Source organism: Misgurnus anguillicaudatus, chromosome 21, assembly GCF_027580225.2.
Source record: "Misgurnus anguillicaudatus chromosome 21, ASM2758022v2, whole genome shotgun sequence".
In the NCBI taxonomy this organism is placed as follows: domain Eukaryota; kingdom Metazoa; phylum Chordata; class Actinopteri; order Cypriniformes; family Cobitidae; genus Misgurnus; species Misgurnus anguillicaudatus.
The window spans coordinates 38,800,731-38,828,276 of NC_073357.2; the positions used below are offsets into that span (position 1 = coordinate 38,800,731).

General features: G+C 37.8%; 2 protein-coding genes across 4 annotated transcripts; one reads left to right on the forward strand and one right to left on the reverse strand.

The window, feature by feature from the left end:
* Window positions 1-200: 200 nt before the first annotated feature.
* Window positions 201-25,361, forward strand: lsp1b (lymphocyte specific protein 1 b). Of its 2 annotated transcripts, XM_055206738.2 has the most exons (13): window positions 201-487; window positions 4,961-5,104; window positions 5,419-5,878; window positions 7,751-7,857; window positions 8,391-8,607; window positions 11,691-11,729; window positions 12,315-12,358; window positions 14,040-14,121; window positions 15,895-16,029; window positions 16,301-16,396; window positions 17,488-17,574; window positions 17,945-18,029; window positions 24,857-25,361. In XM_055206738.2, the coding sequence occupies exons 1-12, from the start codon at window positions 429-431 to the stop codon at window positions 18,020-18,022; spliced, it is 1,548 nt and encodes a 515-aa protein (XP_055062713.2). In that variant the 5' UTR covers window positions 201-428; the 3' UTR covers window positions 18,023-18,029; window positions 24,857-25,361. The 2 variants fall into 2 exon arrangements, with proteins under 2 accessions (XP_055062713.2, XP_055062714.2); XM_055206739.2 differs by lacking the exon at window positions 11,691-11,729 and having other exon boundaries at window positions 204-487.
* On the reverse strand, window positions 18,031-27,546 carry LOC129445719 (uncharacterized). Of its 2 annotated transcripts, XM_055206736.2 has the most exons (3): window positions 26,893-27,546; window positions 26,542-26,572; window positions 18,031-24,003 (listed from the first exon to the last, which is right to left on the reverse strand). In XM_055206736.2, exon 3 carries the CDS (start codon window positions 23,993-23,995, stop codon window positions 19,973-19,975), a length of 4,023 nt encoding a protein of 1,340 aa, XP_055062711.2. In that variant the 5' UTR covers window positions 23,996-24,003; window positions 26,542-26,572; window positions 26,893-27,546; the 3' UTR covers window positions 18,031-19,972. The 2 variants fall into 2 exon arrangements, with proteins under 2 accessions (XP_055062711.2, XP_055062712.2); XM_055206737.2 differs by lacking the exons at window positions 26,542-26,572; window positions 26,893-27,546 and adding an exon at window positions 24,813-24,923.

Here is a 27,546-nt window from a genome sequence, read left to right on the forward strand (position 1 = left end):
TTATTAGGTGTGTGTGTGTGTGTGTGTGTGTGTGTGTGTGTGTGTGTGTGTGTGTGTGTGTGTGTGTGTGTGTGTGTGTGTGTGTGTGTGTGTGTGGTATCATCTTACTTTCCCAAGGGACAGCCACATGACCAGCTTGCTTTCTGCTGATTGGAAGAACTAGAAAAGACAGGAATCAGAGTTTCAAAGCTCTGAATGAAAAACACATGGAGAGAGAGAGCGTGGTTGTGTGTGAGAGAGAGAGAGAGTGTGTGTGAGAGCGCTCAGTGAAGAAGGGGAGCAGATTCACACCCTTTAGAGAACTCACAGGAAGGGAGAGAGAAGCAGAGAAACACAATTCAGATAGCTTTTAAATCTTTTTACGTCTCTTCAGTCACAGCAAGGCTGCTGGGATCTCAGTTAGTCAAGCTAGAGGGAAACACACAAACATGTCCACTTCAATCCTGAGACGACATTCCAGCAAAAAGGGATTGCAGAACCTCCAGAGGTAAGGTGTTTTTCATTTGTGTGTTTGTGTTTGACATTTTCATCATAGTTGTGGTGTTTGACTGCTCAGCAGACTGACAGGTTTCTTTGTCTTTATGTACTGTAGATTATCCTATACAGTTTATGCTGAAACTTTAAATTTACTTGATAAATCTGGGCTTCTATCATGACTTTTAATTCTTGGTTTGCTGATGCTGATGATTTGTTATCTTGTAGTGTTGAGTAGCATTGGACAGTCATGAGGATAGAGAGTTTTATCAGTAAAGTCTGCTGACTGTAAGAGGTCAAGCAGAGGGAAACCAGCATGAGCTTTTTTGCTGTGCTTATCTGCTCTTCAGAGGTTAAAGAAGGGGGTTAAAGTTTGTAACTTTGTATTTCTTTATAAGGTCAAAGAAATCACAGCACATTGCGTAAAACTGTTTCTGTAAAGAAATTAAAATGCTTCTAAAAATCAGTTTTGGTTGCATTTGTATAATTTTCTGAAATGGCACGACACATCTCCATCCTACAGGATGTGTCTCTATACTATAAAATTGTCCCAAAGCCTCCCTAGCTGGCTGTTGCTCACACAGCACATGGCGAGTCAGTCCATTACATCATGTTAAATGGTAATGACAGGCTTCAATGGCTTCTTTTATTGCTAAATTTTTCCTAAGGGTGCTGACATCATCTGGTAGTGTCTCTGATCACCCCTTGCTTTAAATCTGCTGGATGTATCATACAGAGCAGGCCCCTCCCACTCTGCCTTAAGGAGCGGAACTGTGCCGGAAAATGTGAGCGGTCACGTCACTCAAAATGATGAATTACGACTTAACAAAGAAAAGAGTCCAGATACTTTAGTTTTTCTTCTCTAGCATTTTTTCTTTTAAATTAATATGAGGATGTGTAAGCAGAACAGATTTTTACTGCATTTATTGTCTTTGACTGCCACACAGTTTGAGAATGCAGAAGCAGTTGAGCTTTGATGTGTTCTGGTTGTGTTATCATAGATGAAATTAAAATAATTCATTTACTCTTTATGTTAAGAAGGGCATACAGAATAATGTTTGTTTGAAATCCTATTTTGGTGATGCAAAAAAAAAAAAAAAACTTCTAAGGTATGTATCATTTTTTATAATTATTTATATGTTATATTGATGTCCTTCCTTTGTTTCTTTGTAGGGTTAGTTGTGCCAGTTGTGCTTTGTTTGGCTTTTGTACTGTGAACCCCCATGAAGGAAGTCAGTTAGCAATTTCCTGTCAATGTGAACCCTGCACTTCCTGTCACAGTTTAACTTACTTCCTGTTCAGTCCTGACCCTATCTTCTGTCAAATGACCTCTATCCCAACAGTATCATGGTGATATGTTTATGTCTGATGAGCTCATGAGGTTATTTGAAAGGTGGCAAATATAGTATGTATAGTGTATAGGCATGTATAGTGCTGTATTTAGAACCAACCGGTAATGTAATGTAATGTAATGTTGTGAAAAATGTGTCTTACTAGGTCCATAGAACCTTAAAATTTTGTCCCAGACCCCATGAATTCTAGTAGCGGCTCTAACTGTATTATCACACTATTAGAAATACAACAGTAGCCGTGTGTAGCATCCATAGAGTAGCAATAAAGAGTCATTGTTTAGCCTATAATAACATCAGCATCATACAAAGCAATAAAATAGCATACCCATTCAAACCATAAACCACCTTCTGTGTACTCACACACATTGACTAGTCATAAATCGCATATACTGTTTGCTCTATAACACAGTATATATTAGGCCTATATATAGTGTATTAATAATAAAATCATGCAACATATGAAGAGTTTGGTTCCAAAACGCGATAAACGCCATTTTACAAATTATTTGATTTATATCAGGTCAGTATTTAAAAGTAAATTCTTAATTTTAAGCAAAATCCAATATCCGCCGTGTTATCTGTTATCTTTTATCCCTTTTTTCCCAAAACGCGATAAACGCCACTCCTCATTTTCTACAAAATGCAATAAATCCGCTCCACAAATTACAGCGCACCATTCCACACAATGTAAACAATGGCGGCGTGTTGAGTAAACAGAGTCCTAGTTTTCCTCATCTACTGTGTACTTTGTGATCAACAAACAAACAAAAACAAAATAATACTTTAATTGCATTGATGAACCTGTGATGGTTTTCTGTGACGGGAAAGAAATGTAGCCATCAACATCCAATAACTTACGCGAGAGGCACTCGGGAGACGGGTGATTGTTGAATTAAGCATCAAGTTTCTCTCGTGATAACACATTGACCCCAGGGGATCTTATGAAAAACTTTCCATTATTTTACTCAAAGTCAACGAAAATCGAGCAGGACCAAAACATTTTACAGCTGATCGCTGTGAAAAATCGACGACGTCAAGTATAACCGCAGCAATGACAGCGTTCTTAATATGACAAAGTAAATGTTTTGGTTAATGCCATTAATGTTTATTTTTTTAATCAGTGTATACAACTGTTCAACTAAATGAATATAAAATGGCAAAGATGAATGCACATTTATACATTGATTGAATAGATTTATAGCATTTAGAAAAAAAACTGTCATGGATTTATTGCATTTTATGGAAAAAATAATTTGTTTTTATAATAAATCTTTGAAAATTAAGTTATGGATTTGAATTTTTTAATGTTTTTATAACCTAAAGATGCTATGTGAAAGTTTGCAACAGAAAATAGTGGTTTTCATCTTGTCACTTCTTCTTGGTATAGAAAACACGTTTTTACCTAAATTTGTCAAAATGGACGTTTTGGAACCAAACTCTTCATATATAAACTTGTATCAAACAGGTTGTTTTGCAAAATAATAATAGAGCGAGCATTTTCAATTAACTTTAGAGGCTGAATGTCATACTCTCGAGGTGTAATTTGAGATTGACAGAGATGTATTGTAGAGAAAATGAGCTTTTAACAAACCTTAAGCTACAGTTGTGACTGAATTTCTTTAGCTCAAATAGAAAAGTATGGTAAGGATTGTGCAGGGCAGGCAAAAAATGTTGAGCAATTAGGAAATAAATTTTTTTCTCATGCTTGACACTTGACTGGAAAAGAAACATTGTTTGGTCAGTTACACCAGCCTGATCTCACGAGAAATGTAACAAGTTGGCTAATTGGTAAGTTGTACAAAAACATACAATTATCATAAAAACATAATCCCAGCATCACGGGGCAAAAGAAAAATATACAAAAATGTACGAATATTGCACAAATTAATGCACCAACCTAAATGGTGGAACGTCATTTCACCAAGTAGGATAACCAATCAGATTGCAGGATTAGGATTAGTGTGTATGTTAAATTTAGTTTTTGGATTGGGTAAGGGGCTTTTAAAAATTACCCCTTAAACTATTATTTCACACTAATTTGAGGGTTTAAAAATGGTTAGGGTTTGAGTTAAGGGTAAATTGGGGTATCTTTGATTAAAACGTTGATCCAGGATCAACAAAAAATGTTGATCCAGGATCACATCCCACTTGGTGAAATCATGGCGACCTTGTACGAATATGTAAGAATTTCCATGAGATAGCATTGCTCACACTGACATGGTGCTCTTCGTACAGTACAGCGTATATTTATTGCCCGTGACAAATATATGAACTCGATTTGAATGTTATTTTAGCATTACAAGATAAAATCAGTCTTTTTTTGTTAAAAACAAACAAAAATTAACAAGCACATAAAAATCTGTGTTCAAAACTGTTTCAACCTGCTGTGGTAAGCTTACAATAATGACTTTTAGATTTAGCTGTTGGATATGATTTCATGGGTAATCTCAGTTTTTTTTATTTGACTTCAACCTACGTCAAAGTAAAAAGCTCTGGAAGCAACTTGAACTTTTATGTTTCAAACATGTGAGATTGCAAAAGTGTGGCGAAAGTTACAGATTGCATCTATACCCGTTTATAACCACTTATACTTTAGTTTGGAAATGTTAAGTGTTGACAAGACTGTTATAGAGCATCTTTATCTTTGCTGAAGAGTTAAAAACGTGGAAAATGCTGCTCATATTTTATTTATTTATTTGATTTTCTGTAAACTCTTTTAATGTGTTAGTGTTTATTTGTTTATGTTGTGTTGTTCTCATAAATGTGTTTGTTAAGTCTTCAATAAAAGCACTTATAGAGCATGACTGACATTGCAGTGATATATGGCTGGTAAAATTAGATTTTCATGTGTTTATATAATCCTTGAGTATAAAAAAAGTTAGATTATCTGTTAAAGAAGGCTTGAGCTCTATCCTTTCTCCACTAGGCTACTTATTAATGACATTAGTAATAAATTAATAGAAGTATAAAAAAAGTAGAGCAAGGGTGGTTGTTCAAAAAGAAATGTAGTGAAGTAATCATCTGTTTATACTCTTGCGTAATGATTGACAGTCAGGATTACATAATCATGCTCCTCCTAAACTGTTGTTTATATTATTACATTAGAAATGTACATTATTATTGTGTGTATGCAGGATCACTGCCCAACGCAGTCTGGAGGATGCAGAAGAAATTGAGCGAGAACGTAGGCGACGTCTCCGAACCAGCTCCTCCACTGAGTCTGAAACCACTGTGACCCAGCAGGACGCCCCTCTCAATGCACAGATTCTGGATAACCAGTCAGTATCAAAAACCTAAAGCACACCCCAGTCTTCACGAAATACATACAACAGAGTGTGTTATTTGTTTTGTTTCCATGGTATCTCATCCCTAGAGTGTGATTCACACCCACTTTCTCTGTTCTACTCTTAAAGTGTGTGAGAGTATATGTGTGTACTGTACAGTATGTGTCAAGACCACACCTGCTCTTTTGGATTCAATCACACAGGGATATTCTTTTCTATTCTAACAGACTCAGGTCAACTAAGTAAACTTGTTTTTGTATTGGCATCAGAGTGGGAGGCAATTCTGAATGTATTTCACTCTTTGTTAGGGGTCAGATTGATCTGGTTCCAGCCTATCCATCATCTTTGGAAGAAGACGAAGGCTTCAGTGATTGGACGCAACAGCTGAGTAGGCGAAAGCAGAAACAAATGGAACATCAAGATGTAGAAGCACATTTAAATGGCTCGCATCAGTCAAGACTCCAGCCCTGTTCCAGCTCTGCTCAACAAAGCAAACTTCATCAAAATGACTTCAATATGTATGACGCCGCCCCATTAAAACAGACCCGATCCCCCCTTTTAAATCAGAAAAACCTGGATGAGGACAATGACGATAAAGACTGTGGTGCCAGAGAGATGGTAAGACGGGATACCGCTAAGACAGAGAGGAAAGAGAGAGAGTTTAGTAGGCCTAGTTGGTGTGATGAAGAGGAGAGTCCAAAAAGAATGACAGAAAATCAGTCATCTTCCTGGAGCAGAGACAACCAGGGATGTGATATGGATGAGAAGGTAAGACGGTTTAAAGGACATTTAGACCAGAGATTTATGGTACGTTCATACGGGGTGTAAGCGTTAACGCTTTAAAGGTACAGTGTGTAAATTTTAGCAGCATCTAGTGGTAAGGTTGCGAATTGCAACCAACAGTTCAGTCCACTGCACACCCCTCACTTTTGAAACACATAGAGAAGCTACGGTAGCCGCCACCAGAAAAACATGTAATCATTGGAGACAACTTAGTAAAAAAAGTAAGTAAGGGACCCTCGGTGTATGTAGATAAAAAGTCTCATTCGAAGGTAATAAATACATAATGGCTATTTATAAAAAAGGTCTTTATACACCCCTAATGATATAGTTTTGCATATTATCTTGCATTTCTGTCAAGAGATCCTTCTAAAAATTACACACTGCACCTTTATTAGGTGACTTCAAGCGTTGCCAAACTGAATTGTGGATCTGTCAGTGCCACTAATTTGGAAAGTAATGAACAATATATTATACAGCTATTTATTGTATTAGGAAAGTATCATATACACAAACCAAAATAGGCCCTTTGTAAACTAAACCTGTCACATTTTAAAATGATTTCAAATTATACAGTACCCCTTTGAAAAAAGTAAAAGAATAAAAAAGCTCTAAAAACATATAATATTTTAAAAGTACTCATTTTTTTACTTTTCTCTTCACTGGTAACATTTGAATAATTATGTGAATGATACATCATGTTCATGTGGCATCAAACAAATGTGTTTTGTACCTGATGTTGATGTTAAATAAATAAAAGGATCCGTCGGCGCCGCGTCACTAGGGACTTTAAGCAACAACCTCTGGTGGAACGGCAACGGCATTCTGGCGTTGTATTGCGCATGCGCGAATTTAACTGCTACTTTGTGACGTTCTACTGTAACGGTCTACTACGGGAGAACAGCTGATTTGCCGCAGTCGCTACAACGTGAGAGATTTTGTTAATAAATGTTATGTTTAATGGCATATGACATTGTAATTGCATCAGTTTATGATTGTACCACAAGTCTTTTATATAATATGTGTTAAAATGTTTTAAATTTAAGCTAATTTTTAAAGATTTTTAAGTATTCAGTGTTTTCAAGTATTGCTTAAATCTAGGTTTTTAGACTTATTTACATCATACATACAATAGTAAAAACTCCTCTTCTGACAAAAGATTGTCATTTAATGCCAAAACCAACCCTTCTCTTGCTTTTTTAAATGACATTTTTTAGTTTTTCAATAAATGAATTAATGCCGCGTTGCGCTGTCCTGTTTACGGTTGCTTAGTGATTTTTATGTTCCTGGCTACGGCGGTGTGACAGCATACTTCCGGTCGCCGTAGCCGTTCCATTCCCAGCTGTTGCTTAAAGTCCCTACTGACTTTGCTCGCGGCAGAAGTTGAAATTTTCTAAAAAAAAAAAAAAAAGTTTTTAACTTTTTAAGCGGCAACGCGTGCGTCAGCCAATCAGATCGCTTTATGCAAATAACCTAGGCAAAGCCAACCAATTACGTTTATAGAAGACCGGAACATGTGTAGCGGCCACTGTGATTGGCTGTTGGCCACGCTTCAGAGTCTTCCATCCATTCCTTCCATCAAGCGTTAACGCTTTCGCCCCGAATGTACCGTTAGCCTATTTGTATTATTTATTATTCTATTAGCCTATTTTAGATATTTAACCTAATAATATTTTAGGCAAAAAGCTACTACTGTATTAATAGCCCACATACAGAGTCTAGCCACAGACAGATCTAAAACGATGATAGAAATCTCCTCCTAACCCCTGTCACACCTCAGTTAACGTTAGTTCTTCAGCCTACAGTATACGGCAATGCATACATTAAATGTAATATCATCTTAATCTGTTCCTCTCTCAGGTCACGGAAAAGAAAGCAGAGATGAAGATATCCTTCACCTCCAAAGTCCTCCTCCAACAGAACGGGAACAGCACCAATGGACAAGAAGGGAGGCAAATAACTGAAAGGTACAAACATAAACAAGCATACATTAGTCACCTCAGATAAAGACATCTACAGTATTTACTTGCACATGAATTATACACAAGGCAGTTCCTGAGGCTCAATTGGTAGATTATGGCACTAACAACTCCAGGATTATGGTTTTGTGTAGCCTATGTAAGTGTAGTTTGCCGAGTGTCATAACGCCCAAATGTGTCTTAATATCCAAACCAAAGCAAAAACGCAATTATTAAGGGAACAGTATGTGTCAATGCGGTGTACCAAACAAGCAGATTGGGCAGCAATAGCAGTTACTGCAATGTTTTACAGATATAGAGTATGTGATGTGAAATGACACGACACGTCGGTTAAATTTCACAACTTCCCCAGAGCAAACACTCCTTCATTTCAGCCTGTTCAGTCATAGGTTACAGAGTAACATGGATACTACAGTCGATTCGACAGATCTCTGCGGTTCACAGAGGTAAAACGTCTTTAATGCATGTGTATCGTTTTGTTTATAAACCGTGGCTTTCCATATCTCAATCTCTGTCTTTAGTGTATCTGAGGATGTGTTTGCGAAGAGCAGCGAGGACAACCAGGAGCAGAGAGATACAGGACATCAGACCACCGAGGGGGTACAGAGGTGGATGATAGAAGAGGAGAGAGATAGGAGAAGGAGGGATGTGATGGCGAAACTGAAGAGGTTGAGTATATCCAGTGGAGATCCAGAGGAGCCCTTCAGTCCTCTCAGCCCCAGGAGCCCAACCCACATGGTAAATATTATTATGACCTCATGACTGAAAATTAAGTATCGTAAACTTAAATTCTTAGGAATTATGTTCACATTTATAGTGTTAAAGGAATACAGTAATTCTCCCAAAAATGAAAATTCTGCCAGCAACCCTTGTTTAGTTAGTTTCAGGGCCGGAGTGGGACTCATTTTCAGCCCTGGAGTTTCATGCCTTAGACCGGCCCACTTTAGTTCACGACTGACTATTAAAATAATATCTTTAAACCCTCAGTACTAGTATAAGTCTGCAGTAGTGCACTGTTCTCTGCAGCCTTGCAATTCACTGTATTTTTCAAATATATAATTTCATATTCCGTGCAAATGCAGTAAACAATTATAATTTTTGCCATAATCATGCAGCCCTGCCATAAGACCATAATATTACTAAAGTAAACTTATTCAAAAACTAAAGGAAACAAATGTGTTTGTGTTTTCCTCTATATTTCTATTTCTAAAAAAATGGTGAGTCTTGAGATTAACTGTTGGGTTGATAACGTTTGGAAACCCCGATATACAATACACAAGCAAGATTTATCAAGTATGCATTGGAAACAAATGGAAAAAAAGTATTTTAGTACTTAGATCATGTCTATTGCTAAATAACGTAGGCTAAGGTAGGCCTACATTGTGGTAAAAAAAAGAAAACATCATGGATATACTTTTAAAACTACTTTTTTCAAATAAACTAATGAGTTTTGCATCAAATAGATGTTTGTTCCTCTTGCAATAATTCATAGACTATTCATAGAGAATTCATCTGACTTGGATAAAAAAATACGTTTTGTAAATTCTTTTCCTTTAAGAGGCCAGCCCGTTTGTATTAAGACCCGCTCAAGTTTATTTAAAATATAATAGACGCGCGGCCGGCAAGCGCACTCAAAAGACGCGCTCAAGTTATTTAAAATATAATAGACGCGCGTCCGGCAAGCGCACTCAAAAGACTCGCTCAAGTTTATTTAAAATATAATAGACGCGCGGCCGGCAAGCGCACTCAAAAGACGCGCTCAAGTTATTTAAAATATAATAGACGCGCGGCCGGCAAGCGCACTCAAAAGACGCGCTCAAGTTTATTTAAAATATAATAGACGCGCGGTGTTGTGTCGAAGTCTGTTCCCCCTATGTTCCCCCTATTTTTCCCTTCAGTGTAGTGTTTTTATGGCGTTTTTATCACGTTATAGGTTTTATTATTTATATATTTAAAGTTTTAATGGCTACTGAGATGTTTATGTGTGTATTTCTGTAATGTATCTGTATTGTTCTTAATGGTAAGTCAATTATTTTTACAGTATGAATCATATTATATGTATAATATTTATTTAATTATTTATGCAAACATTACATTTTTAAAACAAACAGTAAAGGAAAAAAAAAGAAAAAGACAGGCTATATTTTAAAAGAAATACCCTAATAGAAAACTGTCAAATGCATGAAATATTTAATAAATTCTATTATAAAATACATGATATTATGCCTTTTTAGTATAACCAATTCAAATCTTTAATCTTTCTAAATGTAACGTGATGAAAACGCTATAAAAGCACTACACTAAAGGGAAACATAGGGGGAACTGAGTTCGACACAACACCGGCAAGCGCACTCAAAAGACGCGCTCAAGTTTATTTAAAATATAGACGCGCGGCCGGCAAGCGCACTCAAAAGACGGGCTCAAGTTTATTTTAAGACGCGCGGCCGGCAAGCGCACTCAATATGCGTCTGAAACAAAACTCGTGTCCAAGTAAGCGCTTTGAAAACCAGAAGACAGCGGCACGTCCTGCGTTTCCCATGCGTTTTAGATGTCAATGAACCCTAATGCAAGAATTCTTCCAATAAGTGGTCGGGACTCGGGACACAATCAACTTGTGCATAAAGCGGCGGGGACATCTCTCACCCGCAAATACGCGTCATCCCGGTGGCATGACAACACCGGCCCTCGTGGCCAAAAAAAACAGACCGGCCCACCGGGAATCCTCCCGGTTCTCCCTATGGCCAATCCGGGCCTGGTTAGTTTTGTAGCATCATTATTAACTGCTGCTGATCTGTTACAATAACAATTAACAGTGGCGGCCGGGCCCTAGATGCGAAGTTCGTCACAACATGTATGTGACCCATCATGTGTGTGGTTCGTCATTTCAAAATATGCGTTCTGCACGTCGAGTGATCCTATGTGCATCGCGTGTCTTGTCAAGATAAGTGCCTGCTGCAAACGCGTCGAAAGGGTTTATGATAAAAGATTTGCTCGTGTTTGCCAGATACTCGTATAATCTCTCATGCGTAATCAGAGTATACTGTTAAGGGAGTGTCTTGCATGTATTTTGTGAACGTGAGCTTCTTTTTTATCATAAAGACGCATGTGCAGCAGCGGGCACTTGTTTTGGCAAGACACGTGATGCACATGGTTCAAATGAGGCAACAAACGCATATTTTGAAAACACAAGCAACACACATGACACTCCGAACACTTTTTTTGCGCCCCTTGGATGAGCAGTCACGAGCCGCCACTGACAATTACACACAAACTAACAAAAATAATGTACACATGTTCTATAAGGTCTAAGTAACCTATCCATATATCCTTCTTCACGAATGTTAGTTTTGATTGTGTAAATAATAATAGTTAGTGATAGACTGATATAGCAGCAGTGGCTGCTATTTGGATTTTTTTCATAAACCTGTTTCTGTTTACTCATATGTAAAGCCAATGTCTGACAGACAGTAAAATGACCAATCAATATTCACTTTTTAGGCCTCATATTGGCAAATCGACCACATTGCTTTCCCAATATCGTTATCGGCAATTGCAAAACCCATATCGGTGGACCTTTAGTAATAGTAAACCTAACTGGAATAAACATCTTGACAAAAACAGTTCCATGAAGGCACGTGAACATGAACAGAACGTGTGTTTGTGAATGTTGGTGCGTTGTGCTCGGCTCTGGTGTCTTTCTTCTGCTGTGTGTGGTTCTGATGTTTCTTGCAATATCAGTGCGGGGTGGGGAAGAAAGATGACGGCACGTTGTTGAGGTGCTTTGTGTGTGTGTGTGTGTTGTCTGTGCTTGCTGGTTTCAGGCTGAGGGTGAGGAGTGCCAATCAGAGGGTACAAGTTCGGTGAGTTGCTTACTATGTGCTTGTGCATGACAGTATGAAATTGCACATTTAACGCGCACGTGTGTGTGTGTGTGTCTGATACAGTGCACCTCCCTTTTGCTTTGAAAAGCTTTAGCCCAAATTGTTTGCTGCTGTCTCTCTTGTTCGCAGATACACATACTGCACTGTACATAATGTTTTAGGATCATACCAACATATGAACACACATGTTTAAAAGCACGCAGGAAGTGCATGCCATGATAACTGACTTTGGCAATATGCATCTCATCCTGTTGGGCAACACTGAACCTTTATCTACATGACACTTTTTGTCAAAAGGATATGCATGATCGGAAAAATATGAGCAGCCAGTGCAAAGCCTCCATTAATTAAACTGTCAAATCAACATCAAAAGTCTTTTTGTATCGGCTGAAACTGGCTTTACATTTTGCAATCATTAAATGTTGGCAAAATGATTTTGCAAAGCTTATTCCTTTTTGCCTGCTTCTGTAATCTTGCCTTAAGGGTTGTCACACTTACTTTAAAAAGTTTGTAAATGCTTGTATGTTTCCATAACAAACGTACTGTTATACTCTTTCTTCACAGATCGCCGAGAGGACTGAGTCTCTAAACCGTTCTGTTAAAAAAAAGTGAGTGTACTCTTCTGATTGTTGTTTTTCTGTGGGTTTGTCATGACATCATGGGTTCATGCAAGCCTGGATTATATACTATAGGTTGCTGTCAAAAAGATAAACTGAAATTGACAGTATTTCTTTATAATTGGCCTCTGAATAGGAAACATAAATGATTCATTCAAAAGTGAACAACTGTTTGTTCACCTTTTACTTAGACATGACATAACTCGCTTTTTTCCTCTATTATACTCATTGCATTAAATAAGCAATAAAGAATGGTTGTTTTGTCTGTAGTTTTTACCGTATATGTATAAAGGGCGTAGATTTGATTTGGACATCGGAGAATGGAAAACTGTACATACTGTTTTTATTATTCCTTGTATAAATATTGGAGGGGGGGTTACCTCCCTATTCACGCTGTGTATAAAATATTTCAATACTTATTGTTCATCCTGTTATTAAAGCACCGCTCATAAAACAGTATCAGCTAAACACAATCAGCTATGCATTACAGTAATTTACATGGTTCTGGGCTATATCAGGGTGCATGAAACCTCTTTACTTGTGATTTAAGTGATTTAAAGGGATAGTTCACCTAAAAATAAAAATTCTGTCATCATTTACTCGGCTTCCTGTTGATCTAAACCTGTACTGTATGAGTTTCTTTATTCAGTTATTCTGATAAAAGACGGTAACCACACAGTTGATGGTACCCACTGACTTCATAGTACTGTAGGATAAACAAATGCTATGGAAGTCAATGGGTACCTTCAACTGTGTGCTTACCATCATTTATCAAAATATCTTCTTTTGTTTTCAACAGAATAAAGAAACTCAAACAGGTTTTGCACAACATGAGGGTGGGTAAATTGTGACAGAGTTTTCATTTTTGGGTGAACTATCCCTTTAAAGGTGCAGTGTGTAAATTTTAGCAGCATCTAGTGGTGAGTTTGCAAATTGCACCCCTCCCTTTTGAAGCACATAGAGAACTATGATAGCCGTCACAGGATGTCCTCATCTGAGACAACGTAGTGACAAACGCGCTCTGTAGAGCAGTTTGTCCATTTAGGGCTACTGTAGAAACATGGAGGCGCAAAATGGTGGCTTACATAGGGGGACCCGAGGTGTATGTAGGTAAAAACGGCTCATTCTAAGGTAATAAAAACAATACAGTTTATTCTAGAAGGTCTTTATCCACCACTGATAACATAGTTATCTATATTATATTGCATTGCTGTCAAAAGATCCTTCTAAAATTTACACACTGCACCTTTAAGAGTGACTTGCTAATACTTGGTAGGCTGAAAGTAATTTTGTATACCACTTTTCATATTATTGCGAATCACTTTGCTTTCCTAACTTTGCAAGTGGCTTTGAATAAAAGCTTCTGGTAAATACCTAAATGTGAATGTAAATATTATAATTCTCACAGCAAAAAGATAAAAGGCACTAATATTCAGAAAACAATTACATTTAATTACTATAATCATAATTTTTACTATAATTATAAGTTTGCATCCTCCAAACAGAGTTTGGAGACTAAACTACCCATTTTATAACAAAGGAAAACTATACACGGCTTTGCCAAGCTGTTGTTTTTGTCTACAGTATGAGTAATGGTCTTTTCAAGCCAGAGCTTGTCTCGGAGAACAGTGGCCTATTTCACATGAACATTTCATTTGTTTGTGCACAACAGGAACAGCATAAAGAAGACCCAGCCTCCAACGATGATCTCTAAGTTAGATGGCAGATTGGAGCAGTACAACCATGCTGTTGAGGTGAATTACACCTTACACACATACCAGCACAATGTTTTATAAATCTACACTTTCTGCATCCATTCAAGCAAATCCACATGCCTGGTGTGTGTGTGTGTGTGTGTCTTGCGCTGCTTGTACATGCATTTCTTCATGCACATACAGCTCTTATTACCTCACCCAGTGCTTACCTGCACCTGCTCTGTTTACCGCTCCCTCACTATCTCACTGTGTGTTTTCTGCATGTCCAGGCATCTCTTCTATGAGTCATGCTTTTTCTCTCAGACGTTGTCTTTCTGAGCCTGTCCTCTGTTTTCCTGTCATCTGACAGTCAGGAAGCCTCATGGCAAATGTGTGTAGGCTATGTTGTGTGTGGATGCAGATGTTACTCTGCTTTTGCTGCTATGAGTAAAGCAGGTGCTGTGTGATATTAGTACATTGTCTCTGATCATGCTGTCATCACTGTGTAGCTCATGGCTAATTCACACCTGGTTCAGATTTTAACAGACGTACTGTGCACTAGTTTTTAGGAGGATTACAATGTTTTGTGTAGTGCTCTAATTTAATTTTGGTATATTTTGTGCCATCTATCAAGGTTTTTTTTCTTACCATCTACACTACAGTATATACTTATACTATATGCTCATTTTGAGGACCTTTAATGCCATTTTACTAAAGTCAAGAGCCAGTCTGACCTCATGAGAATTTGTACAGTGTATTTGAAGAGTTTGGTTTCAAAGCGTGATAAACGCCATTTAAAAAAAAAATGAGTTACTGTCAAAATCAGTAATATTTCAGGTCAGTATTAAAAAGTAGATTCTTAATTTTACACAAAATCCAATATCCACCGTGTTCTTCTGTCATCTTTTCTCTTTTTTATCCCCAAAATGCGATAAACACCAGTCCTTCTTCTCTGCAGAATACAATAAATCCGCTCAACAAATCACGGCGCACCATTCCACGCACTGTAAACAACAATGGGGGCGCATTGAATACACACAGAATCCTAGTTTTCAAGGTTCTGTCATGATAACGAACCCAAGGGATCTGGAAAAACTTTCCATTATTTTACTCGAAGTCAACGAAAATCGAGCAGGATCAAAACATTTTACAGCTGATCAAAAAAGTTCAGCAACAACGTCCAAAGGACGGCAGCAATGACAGTGTTCTTAATATGACAAAGTGTTTTGATTAATGCCATTAATGTTTATTTTTTTTAATCTGTGTATACCACTAGTCAACTACATGAATATAACATGGCAAAGATGAATGCACATTTATATATTGATTCAATAAATTTATAGCATTAAAAAAACTTTGCATTTTGTGGAAAAAATAATCAGTTTTTATAATTAATCTTTGAAAATCAAATTATGGATTTAATTTTTTTATGTTTTTAGAACCTAAAGATGCTATGTGAAAGTTTGTGACAAAAAAATAGTGGTTTTCATCTTGTCACTTTCTTGGTATAGAAAACACATTTTTTCCCAAATTAGTCAAAATGGATTTATTGCATTTTGGAACCAAACTCTTCATATATTTTACGAGTTGGCTAATTCGTATGACTTTATGTGAAGTGTATCGTACAAAAACATATTATTATCATAAAATAACAATAACGAAAGTAAATTGTAAAAAAATGTACAAATGTGGTCATACAAATAATATAAATTAGCCACCTTGTATAGTTGCAGAACCCTACTTAAATTGCAAAGGTCTTTTCATTATTAGTTGAATGATTGAAGAGAAATGAAAGTAGTACACTATACCATATCACATTATGAATTTGTGCAGGAGTGCATTAAAGAGGGAAATGTAGCCAAACCACCACCAATGGACGTCCCAACACCAGAAGAGCCTGTATCTGCCCGAAAGACCCTGTTTGAAGCAGGAGAAGCATTTACTTCAGTAAAGGCCACACCTTCTAAGGTTCATCTTGTCATAGCAATCATCCACTTTTTATCAAAAAAGTTGTAATAATGTCCAGATTAAATGATTGTCAAAGCTTCCCTATAAAGTATTCTTTATGAGTGTTCACTGATCAGTCAGTGTTTAGTTAGCTTGCCTTAATTTCTGCTATCTGATGTAGAAGTGGAATGAATGAAATGAATAAAACATATTTATCAGACTAAATGCTACTCACAGCGAGTGAAAGAGTGAATATGTGAATTAAAAGATAAATTATGATTTATTCATTCAGGACACAGAAGGACTAAAGGTGGGCGTGGCAGATCTAATTAACCAATGGGTAAAGGGAAACTCTGATGTCAATAAGTGCCCCTCCTCCAAAGTAGTGGTGAGTTTATTTCATACATAATTCTCCTTTATTTGTGTGAATCACAAAAAAATAACATAAACAGTGTACTCTTTTTAATTCATGTATTTAAGTAAACACAATTTTAACCATAATTTCCCTCAGTTTCTTTTCTGGCTTTTTCTCTTAGGGTGTTTTCACACCTAGCTCGTTTGAGCCCTCCAAACGCTCTTGGAGCAGTTCAGTTTATATATGTGAACAAACCAAGTGATCTCAGACCCCCTTAAAAGGACCCAAAAGTGAACTGAACTCGGTACTACGGTTCGCTTTTGGGTTTTTTGTGGTTTGATTTCTTTTTGAGATGTGAAATCAATGAGGTCCCAGTCCACTTCATGTGACGTTTGGACACTGTATCAAAATCAACTGTATACAGAAAGCTGGGGTTTGATTGTGAACAAGAAAGTGTCTGAGATCACATAAGTTTTGAAGAGGATCAAAAAAAGATCTGGGTCCTCTTTTGAATCCACTATATTATGAACACGAAAAGGACATTCGGCTAGTTCCTTTTCTGGTTCACTTTAAGTGAACTGGGTTTGGTTCTTTTAAAAAGAACTATATGTGAAAACACCCATATATCTCTATATCTCCATCTGAACTACTTCATGGCCTTTCTTCTTTTTCTTTAGTTCACTTCTTGCACTTCCTCCTGTTCTATTCTTCCTTTCCAGTAAGGTAAACAATTCTTATCTCTCTTCTTCTGCATAAATACTTCATAGCTGAGTGTATTGGTTAAGGTGGTTTCTCACTGTCAAAATGTCAATGTTGGGTTAAAAGTCCTGCACTGCCATCAAACAATTAAGAAAGAGCTTTGAAGGAACTGGACATTTCCAAATAACTGCGGTTTACTTGGCTTGTGTGCCTTTTGTTTTAGATAGTTACTGTGTTAAGACGAGTCTATTTATGAATCAGGTTATGTGCCAAGAGATTTTCCTGTAACAAGCCTGTTGTTTTTTGATGCCATCTAGTGGTAAAGGCCAGAACAGACTATGTTTTTGCAAGACAAAAAATAAAGACATACAGTAATATTATTATTTTGGTAAATTTGAGCTATTGTTTTGTTGTGTTAATCTTAGGAGGTTAAGCCTGGTGAGGTGCGTAACATAAAATCCATGTGGGAGAACATGGGAGACACATCACCACAGGATATATCATATGCAAAGGTACACCACTCTTTATCTGCCTCCTCGCAGCACTGATACCAGCCCAATAACTGTTAAATAAAAATAACAGGTACTTTATATATAAATGTCTAATGCTATATGTGTTTCTATAGCTGAATAATTATTAGAGCATTGTGTTAACAGTACAAATGTCATGGGTTTACTTTCCAGCAACTATATAGTTGGCTTCTGCCAAATGTGTAATGTAAATTTCCGAACATTTCATTTCATGTTCAAACACAACCTAAGAGAAACATGCATCATTTTTAAATAACAGCTAATTATTTTAATAAATAGATGTACAGTAGTTTTGGTAAGCCTGGTTTTAAAGGCTGTATGTTTTGTGTATTTTATATCTTTGTTTTATCAGGGATCTGGCGGCAAAAAGTACAAATTTGTTGAAAGTGGACATGGAAAGTATGAGAAGGTCTTAGATGACAGAAACTGAGCAACAAGTAAGAAATGTACTATTTATTCAAATATTTTTTCAAAAAACAAAATAGAAATACAGCATTTGCATTATTGCACAAACAGAGCTCATGCTTTACCAAATTAGCTTAACAAGGAAAAATATGTGACATCTTGGTCATCTACTAAACGAAACATAACACAAAAAAACAGAAGGATTTAAAATATCGGTGTACACGATCAAGCTGTTGTGTGATGATTTAAGACTGTAATAGAGCTTATAGTGGTTCCTTGAACCCTGATCATACAGAAATAAGCATATTAAAAACATGTATTCTGTGTTGGTTGTATAAGAAGTGATTTTTAAAGATCTGTGTAGCCAATGTTCTCCCAAAGTGACTAAAGTGCATGTATAGTGTGTAATCTCAAAAGCATGACATGGCAGTCAGCTGCATTTTACAAAGACAATGCTGCCATAATGAAATACAGAGCTGCCATAATTACTAACTTATGAAGAAATGTGTTTTTTTGTCTGGCAGCCCTAAGTAGTATTCGATAAATGTCACACGCATCTCCATAAGCATAAAAAATACTTTCCACTAGAATAACTATAAACAAGAAACATTGTTTTAAAGGACAAGTTCGGTATTTTACACGTAAAGCCCTCTTTTCAGGTTGCTTATGATGAAATAGAACGGTTTTGAGGACTGAAATGTTGACACATGCGGCTGCCCCGAGAATCCTCGGGTCCCTGTTGCCTCACCTCCCACCTCTACAATGGGTGTATAGGTGCACTGGAACAATCCCTCCCAAAATGCACCAAACCCTCGCCCACAAAGACATGAAACTCACCGAGTGGTCAGGGGCGCTCACCGATATGCTCACACAAAAATCGCTGCAAAAGACGCCCTCCAACAGCTGTGTTAGAATTTGTTGTAAACTTGTGGACCTATTTTTCCAAACGCCTCACACCCGTATATTCTTCCATTGAGAGCTTGAATAATAGACACTCCAGCCCAGTTGGTGGCGATAATCCGTCTTTACCAATTGCAAGAACACAAACAACGTTCCCGGTGGGGAGTAATACCGTACCTCAAAGCACATATAATACAAGTCAATGGAGTTGGACAAAACTACGATAAAACCTGTTGGAATGCGTCTTTTGAAGCGATTCCCGTGTGAGCACACCAGTGAACACCCCCGACCACGCGGCGAGCCCCACGCCCTGCAAACGAAAGTTCAATGCATTCCAGGAAGGACCGCTCCCGTGCACCCACAGAGCCACTATAGAGGTGGGAGGTGACACAAGAAACACCCGAAAATTCTCGGGCCAGCACCACATGTCCAAATTTCAGTCAAAACCGCTCTATTTAATCAAACAAACCGAAAACAGGGCTTTAAGTGCAAAATACTAAACTGGTCCTTTAAACTATATCAGTCTGGAAAGAACACACCTGAATCTATTCTGTACTGACTACTGTTAGTATTTTCATCAACATTTCATTTCATTCTCTCTATTTTTTAAATACCCCTGTACTTTTTCTTACTCTCTTTCTTGTTTTATAAAGCCTTAAATTCATTTCTAATTCTTTACCTTCCTCCAAACTTCACATTCTAATGCGCTCTATTCTTAACCTGCCTGCTCGCATGACCCAGCTCAGCTGACGTTAGAAAACATCACCCTTAAATCCATCCCCTGGATGAGCCAGTTTCCTTCTTTGATCATTCTTAGCATTACGTTGTCAGACTGTGTTCACTTCCTTACTCTCCAAAGTTCACATCCTGAACAGCTGCACCTATCAGTCGCCCTCTCTAAGTAGGAATGCACTAAGCCTCACTTTCTGCTGACCAATCCTTTTACACTACAGCACTGCTCAGAGCTCGCTTCAGTTTACAGCAAATGTGTCATTGACTTTGTGAAGAAAAGCTCAAATAAATTCACCACACAAAAAATAAGTGGATAACTTTACGCTGCAAGTTTGAAATAAAATCAAACATCTGTAGTATTTGTTGTCTGTGAGCCAAATCCTCTGGCTTTTCTGTTGAAGTTTTTTGGCTCTTCACCTTTTTGTTTGCGATGCAGCAGTCCTCTCTCGAAGGCCGTGGCGATTTTGTTGAGAGGTTTGGCAGCCGCCTCCTTCAGCTTCCGGGCATTAAACCGCGGGCTGTATAGAAGGATAGGCAGGCGGTTGACAAAGGAAGGAACTACCTGCTCATCCTTCTCAGTGTTTTTCCGCTCCTCTGTTTTATTGGCATTTATTTGCTTCATAATGTTTTCCTTTGTGGAGAACATTTGAAAAAGTAGAGCATCCCACATTTTTAATGCCCGGGGCTCCTCTGTATTTTTCATCACGTCTTGTCCCGCCGACTCTTCTGTGGCACACTCGTTTATATCACTCATCTTTATATCTGAGGATTTCTGAGCATTTTTCTCAGACTCAGGTTTTGGAAAACTAGGTTCCTCGGGTTCATCCACCATGTGTTTTTTTAGTCTTGTCCAGCCACTGAGTTTGGCCATTAGGCCTTTTGGTTTCTGAGTTGTCTTGGGTTCGCTTTGTGTCTTCTGAGATGGTGAATTTTTGCAAACTTTGTCATTCATGTCTGATGTGTGGCTTTTATTTACACTAGATGCCTCAGTGTCAACATCATTTTGTCTTAAATTGGTGCCAGAAACTATCGAACAGCTGTGGAGTTTTGATGCATCAGAATTTGACTCTTTTCTATCTGTAATAAGGCTAGTTTTTGTATTCTGAGCAGATCTATTTGTCTTCACATCCATGCTTGATTCTTTGACGTCTGTTTGAGATTTATCAAAGGTTTTTGATTCATTGGGTGAAGAGAGTGATAGAGATTTGGCAGCCTTGAGAAGCATGGACGCAAGGCTAGGTTCTGCATTTTGAGCTTTGGATGTGAGAAGTGATTTGGTATTTGAAGACTTTTGAGAGTCAGACTTGAAGGGTTTGGTTTGTGCAATATTAGGCTGTTTGGTATCTGCAGTTTGTGATTTTTTTAATTTAGAGTCAGCTTTGCTGGCAGTGTTTGTGTTGTTGAAGTTCTGTATGTCTGATGCTACATCTTTAGGTAGTTTTGGCTCTTTTATGACACTGGAAAGGGTAACTGAGTCTTCTTTTCTATCGTCTTGCATGGAAGAGTTATTTATTGCCATGTGAGGGACTAGAGGTTCAGGTTTTGATGCCTGTTTGCTGGTGAGAACTTCAGGTTGTTCAGTAAGTATTTGTGCATTTGAATTGATTGTGCTTGAATGGCTTGGTGTAGATTTTTGGGAAATTTCATGTTTTTGTTGATTTTTAGTTACTTGAGAACGAGCGGTTGTATTTGTGTTCAATAACCTTGAAGACTTATTTGGTTCTGACTGAAGGAGAGCAGCAGGATTATGTACATCTGATTTAGAAGAACATGTCGTATTTGAGTTGGATAAAAATAAAGGATCAGATGCATTAGACTTGAGATGAGATAAGACTTCAGGCACTGCAATACTGGATGTTCCTAACATTAAGTCAGATGCAGTTTTAGGTTCCTCTGGCGTTGGTTTAATATCAGGAGGGACCTTACTGTAACTTCTGGTGTCTACACATTGCATTCTAGAACGGTTAATGTTAGTTGACGTTGATGTGATTTTGTTTTCAATGAAACCTTCTCGGATTTCATTGTTGATGATACTGTGATCACTACTTGTAAGGGTAGTAGTAGAGTTGTGGATTGTTGCACGAGGCGGGTGTGTTTCTAAAGAAGAAATCTTGGTTTTCTGCTGTGACTGCATTGTTTTCTCTGATGGAGGATTACATCTTTGGGTGTGATATATAGATCTGGGTGCATTCTCTGAATGGGCTGTTTGCAGTGGGATGTTTTGAACAGACAAAAAATTCTTTGTTAATAATCCGGCTGTATTTGAGTTCGGAATATTTGATTGTGCTTGGGGTAAAGGATAAGTTGGCATTTTTTTCCCCTCTGTCATAAAAGGGGGTGAGATGTGTGTAGCCCCTGAAACTGGTGGTCTTGGGGCCTCTGATACAGTAACACTCAATGTATTTACTGCCTTTTTTAAAGGTGTTGGTTGAAAGGCCAGAGACAGTGCATGTTCAGGATTCAAATTTGCAGGCTTTGATTCTACATTTTGCTTATTTAAAGCTTTAATTGGTATATCTGGGGTGGGGTTGCTTATAGTTTGTATTGGAGTTATCTCACTTTCTGGTATTTTTGCTTCATTTGTGGAGAGTTGCGAGAATGGGTCTGCATTCGCAGACGGTTGTAAAGCCTCTTCAGGTTTCTTTTGCACATCTGGTGATATGATATTAGATATTTCTTTAGATGATGTGGTCTGAAAGTCAGAAATTGAATTGTAATCTTTTGGTATTTGAGGCTTAGATACAGGAGTATCATGGTGCGGATGCATCTTAATGCCACCATGAGCAATATATTCTGCAGGTGTCAATCCATAATATGTTGACTTTTGTTTAGAGATGTTGGGTTCATTTTGAGCTGGCGTCTGGTTGGCCACAAAACGTGCAGGTGGCCTTGGTGACCAATTTGAAGTTTTGGAGGGTGTAGGCATGTACTCTTGATTAACATCACTTGGAGCAGAGCTTGTTGGTATCGTGATACATGTCTCAGAGGTTTCAGGTATAGACATTGGATACGGCTGGGGAGCTGTTGATGTAAGCATCTCACATGCTCTAGATCTTGATTTATTACATTCAGCAAGTGTCTTAGATAGGGAAAGTTCACATTTAGAGATCTTCGGTGTCAAACATTCTTCAGAATAAGCCTTGGAAATCAGTCCGGTGGCAAATTGCATAACTCCGTTTGGTGTGGAATACTTTATTTTATCCACAGCAATTTTTTTAGGGTAGTGATCATTATCAGCTACTGCACTTTGAATGTGTACACTTTGTTGGAGCCTCTGATTCTGAGGTTTGGGTTCCAGATGATTACCAATAGAGTCCATGGTGGAGGATGAAGAAGAGTGTTGATTATCCTCAGATGCTTCTAAACCAAATCTTTTTACCCCTGTGATTTGCTGACTGGAAGATGTTTGAGCTGCATGTGATATTACAACATTTTGTCTTGTATCTACCACAGTTGGGTCCATTTTTGTAGTGGATGGTCCTTCACCTTGATAAGCTGATTCACATGTCAACATGTCCTGTATAGGAGGCTTTGATACTTCATAAAATGAGGTCTTTGGAGTATAAATCCTTGTTTGTGAAAATACAGGTACTTTCTGCGCTGTGGAAGTCATGTTTGTGTCAAAGTGCAAGACAGTTGATTGCTTAATGCATTGTGATTGCACAATCTGATCATTTGTGAAAGGCTTATGAAAGGCAGGTGCAACATTGTTATATTCTTCTCCACTGGAGTGCCTCTGTGTCACCTGTGTCTGGTAAATTGATGAGCAAGATGATGTCACAGTTGGAGTAAGAGGTTGAACTGAGACCAAAGTGGAGTTTTGGGTTTGGACTGAGGCTTCTGATGGACCATGTATAGTCTCTATAGACCTGCATTGAAGTGTTTGGCTGAATGCTATCTCAAATGGTGCATCTGAGTCTGCGGTCTGCTCCGTTTCATCGTCAAAAAGAAAAGATGAGCATGTGTATAGCGGTGCTATCTGATGCTCTGGGGATCGGGTACGGTATGATTGAGCAGACAGTATGGGCGTGGAACTGTAGTGTGAGCTGCTGTCGGTGTATAAATATGGAGAGCTTGAGTAGTGGTGGAAGGGGCTGCTGGAGGAAAATCGAGAATCTGGAAAATCTGGAGTCTGTGGAGGAGTAAAATATTCACTGTGCTCTAGATCAGGACTGGCCTCGTTGACTGGAGATAGGCTGGACCGGAACGGAATGGGGGTCTGACAGGAAGAGCCTTTCTTCTTAGCATTTTTCTTCATTAACTTTTGCAAACGGACATTGTCTCTCCCTGGTTTTGGCAGTAGAGGGGGTGGGTACTGCTGTGGAAGCAGGTTAGCCTGGTTACCATAACTGAAATCCATCAGCATTTCAACACCTGCATTAAAGACAATCTGGTGTTACTGTACATGCAAGAATGCTAACTTTTACTTTATAAAATTTGTAGTTCTCGCTGAATTTTTTGTGAAGTGCACCATTATGCAATTTACTTCACAGACAAGGCTTAGGTTAAGCTATTATTGCATTTATATGAAGGCCTTTGGAATAAACATTACTGTGGTGTGCATCTTGAGACAACACAATGGTATAAGTTATTTTCAGTTAAGCTCAAACATTAATTTTTAGTCTGGGACTAGCCTTAAAGGCGGGGTACGTGATTTTTGAAAAAAACTTTGGAAAAGACACACTTGTAGCCAATCGGCAGTAAGGGGCGTGTTTACTAACCAATATCCTTGCCGGGGTTGCATATGTGTGGGGCAGGTCTCTCAAATAAAGGTCCGGATTCTATTGGGGTAGGGGCGTGTTCATTTAGGCAAATTTAAATATCAACTTTGGCTTTCAGAGATCATGCACCCTGCCTTTTAAGGGGGAGTGCACAATGTTTGAAAAACGCTTTGGAAAAGGGAGTCGGGCCGACTACCAAAACACACTTGTAGCCAATCAGCAGTAAGGGGCGTGTCTACTAACCAACATCGTTGCTTGGGTTGCATATGTGTGGGGCGGGTGTATCAAAAGAAGATCCAGATTCTATTGGGGTGGGGGCGTGTTCGTTTAGGCGATTTAAAATGTCAACATTGGCTTTCAGAGATCATGCACTCCGCCTTTAAGCCCTGTTTGTGAAACCAGGCAATTAAATATCAGCAATTTTGGTTTAATTCATTATTTTGGTTTATGTAAAATAAATACCTTTAAAATCTGTTAAATATTGTATGAATTCTTTTTCTCTTTAGCTGGCTGACAATCACAAAGATGGAAAAGGAAAAGATGGTGTCATACAACAAATATGTACATTGAAATGCGATCACTGCCTTTCATGCACAGTACACACAATGTTACAAGTTATTATTTGCATTATGAAACATTACATAACTCTATCCAGCTATACTCATAAATAAGTTGTCAGAACATTTAATTCATTACAGATGAAAGAAACACAAACGTCAGTCAGTATTAAATACAGAATCTGGAAGGTATTAGAGAATCAGTAAACTTGCCTGTGAAGATTTTTAAAATCGTGTCAATAATGTAATGTTTAATGTTGGGGGGGGCATCAAATGCTAAAATTTGAATGAGTAAGTTGAATCAGTTTTTAAAAGAGCATACAAATATGTCCCGAAAAATGTTTTTCATACAAATATTGTCTGTTTTTATGAATTATTTTCCTGTATAATAAATATCTCAATTACTTTTTAATCAGAATGAATAAAACTGTTAATAAAATGCTTTTTTGCTTTCTCTCCTTGTTTATGATTTTGCCAAATTATTGCCTCACACATTAAAAAATATTATTTTATCTCTACGCAGCTAACACATGTAAACTAATCACCCAAATGACTTTAACGTAAAATGCATGAATAAAAATAATAATGTATTTTTATGTATTTGTCAAATAAGGGTACACTCTTAGAACGAATGTGTTAAAAACAACACATTAGTTTTGATTCTGGGACAACACACTAAATGCGTTGTCCCAGAATCCACCCATTTCTGTGTTATTATTGAAACAACACATTTTGTGTTACTTTTAAAATCAACACAAAATGACACATAAGGTATTAAGTTTGTCCACCTCTGTTTGTAAGGCTGATAAGCTTTGTGATGTTAGTTACATTTATATAAAGTTAAGAAATATAGTCATGCTTGTGTTCAGTACTGACTGACTCCACCTGTTAAAAACATCACCAACATTTGCTGCCAACAGGCTTCTTAACTTGCAGATACTTTTAACAGCAAGCCCAAGTTTATTAACATTTCTGCTGGTAAAGGTCATGGTTATACTGCTGCATCAGTTAAACCAGCAAACTGTATAAATTCATGCTGGTCTTTTCAGCAGTTTTTTACTGGGATACTTTAAAATGTGTGTACATTTATACTGCCTGAATGTAAGCTGGTCAACATTTTAGTTTTTGCTCTTTGAAAGACTGCAACCACAATAAAACCGAAAAACAAACACCGTAGATTCACTCTTACTTCACAAAGCAAAATTGATAAGCATTTTTTTGTTTTTACTTATGAATTATTTCTAACCAATAACAAATAACCCTTTTAATTGTTACATTAGATATTTTATATTCTTTTAAATAGTCAAGCAAACATAAACAAACACATTGACCTCAATGAGCAAATTTCTTTGCTCATTTCTGAACTTCTCTGAGGCCCGTGTCTGATCTCTCTGAATGCTTTCCTTAAACCTGTACAGTGTGAGACCTCTGAGATCATCGCTGAAGAAGTAGCTGACTGATACCTGAGCCATGTCTGATTTAGCCTCAATCCATGACTTAAAAGTGGAAAGACTGCAGACTTAAACGTTGTACTGTGTACAGTGTATGATATCCAAACGAATGTAATTGCAGTATTATTTTAAGTAAACACATCCAGGTGTGGTGCTGATGCTGCAAGAATTTGTGAAACTTACAGTAAAGCCAGAAAAGAAAGATGATGCAGATCTGAAAAGTGATTGTAAACAGACATAAATCAGTCAGTGCAGTATTGCATAAGCACACTACAATGTATGTACCGCAAAAACAAGGTATGCACGATATTTCACACTTTGTCTATTATAGTATATATCCCAAACAAAGATGCTAAATAATTAAAGGAGCTTTCAATTGTTTAAAAGTAGGTACTATAATAACACTTGGCATTTGTGCTAGTCAGCACCTTGACACTGAGCCGAGGCCTAATTTCTCACACAGAGCCACGCACCGGGCAGATCACATTCACGCTGCTATTAAAAGCTGAAATGTGCAAATTTTGGGGGGTTTACCTGTGCGAGTTCTGCTGTGAAAATAAGTTTGCGTCTGTAGGCTCCAGCATCGAGTGTGGTGGGGAAAGATTAGTGGAACAGTGCAGGACATGGTAACCTACCCCTTTTCCAAGCCAAAAATAAAACTCCTCGCCCTGAATTCATGCTATGCTCTGACAGCCAGTGAGCTGTAGCCAAGCAGGGGGTTTCCACTTCACCTGAGATACACATTATGACCAGAGAATATGTCAAAGGCCTGTTCTTCCTGTGCTGTTTAGCGGGTCTGGTGACGGTCACGTGGAAATGTGATACGCTCCAGACATTACAATGGCAATGCTGTTAACTTGTCTCTTAACCAACCATCTGCGTTGCTAAACGCTATTTAGGGAGGTTGAGCCTCCAAAGTCTTTCATCACAACCTTCAGTGATTAAGTCAGCTGTTAGCACCCTTAATAATCTATGATTATGTCATCTGAAAGCAGTGGCAGGAGGAAGAAATCAGATTATATTCCCATCAAAAACTTATTCTAAATTATCTTAAGACATTTATAACACTAAAAGGCCCTTAAAAAGCATACAAGTATTTGTTTGATACGTATTTTTCAATGGATTTACAGGGCAGTGGAGAGATAATAGGAAATCAAATGAGAGAGGGATGGTAACCAGAATTGAGGA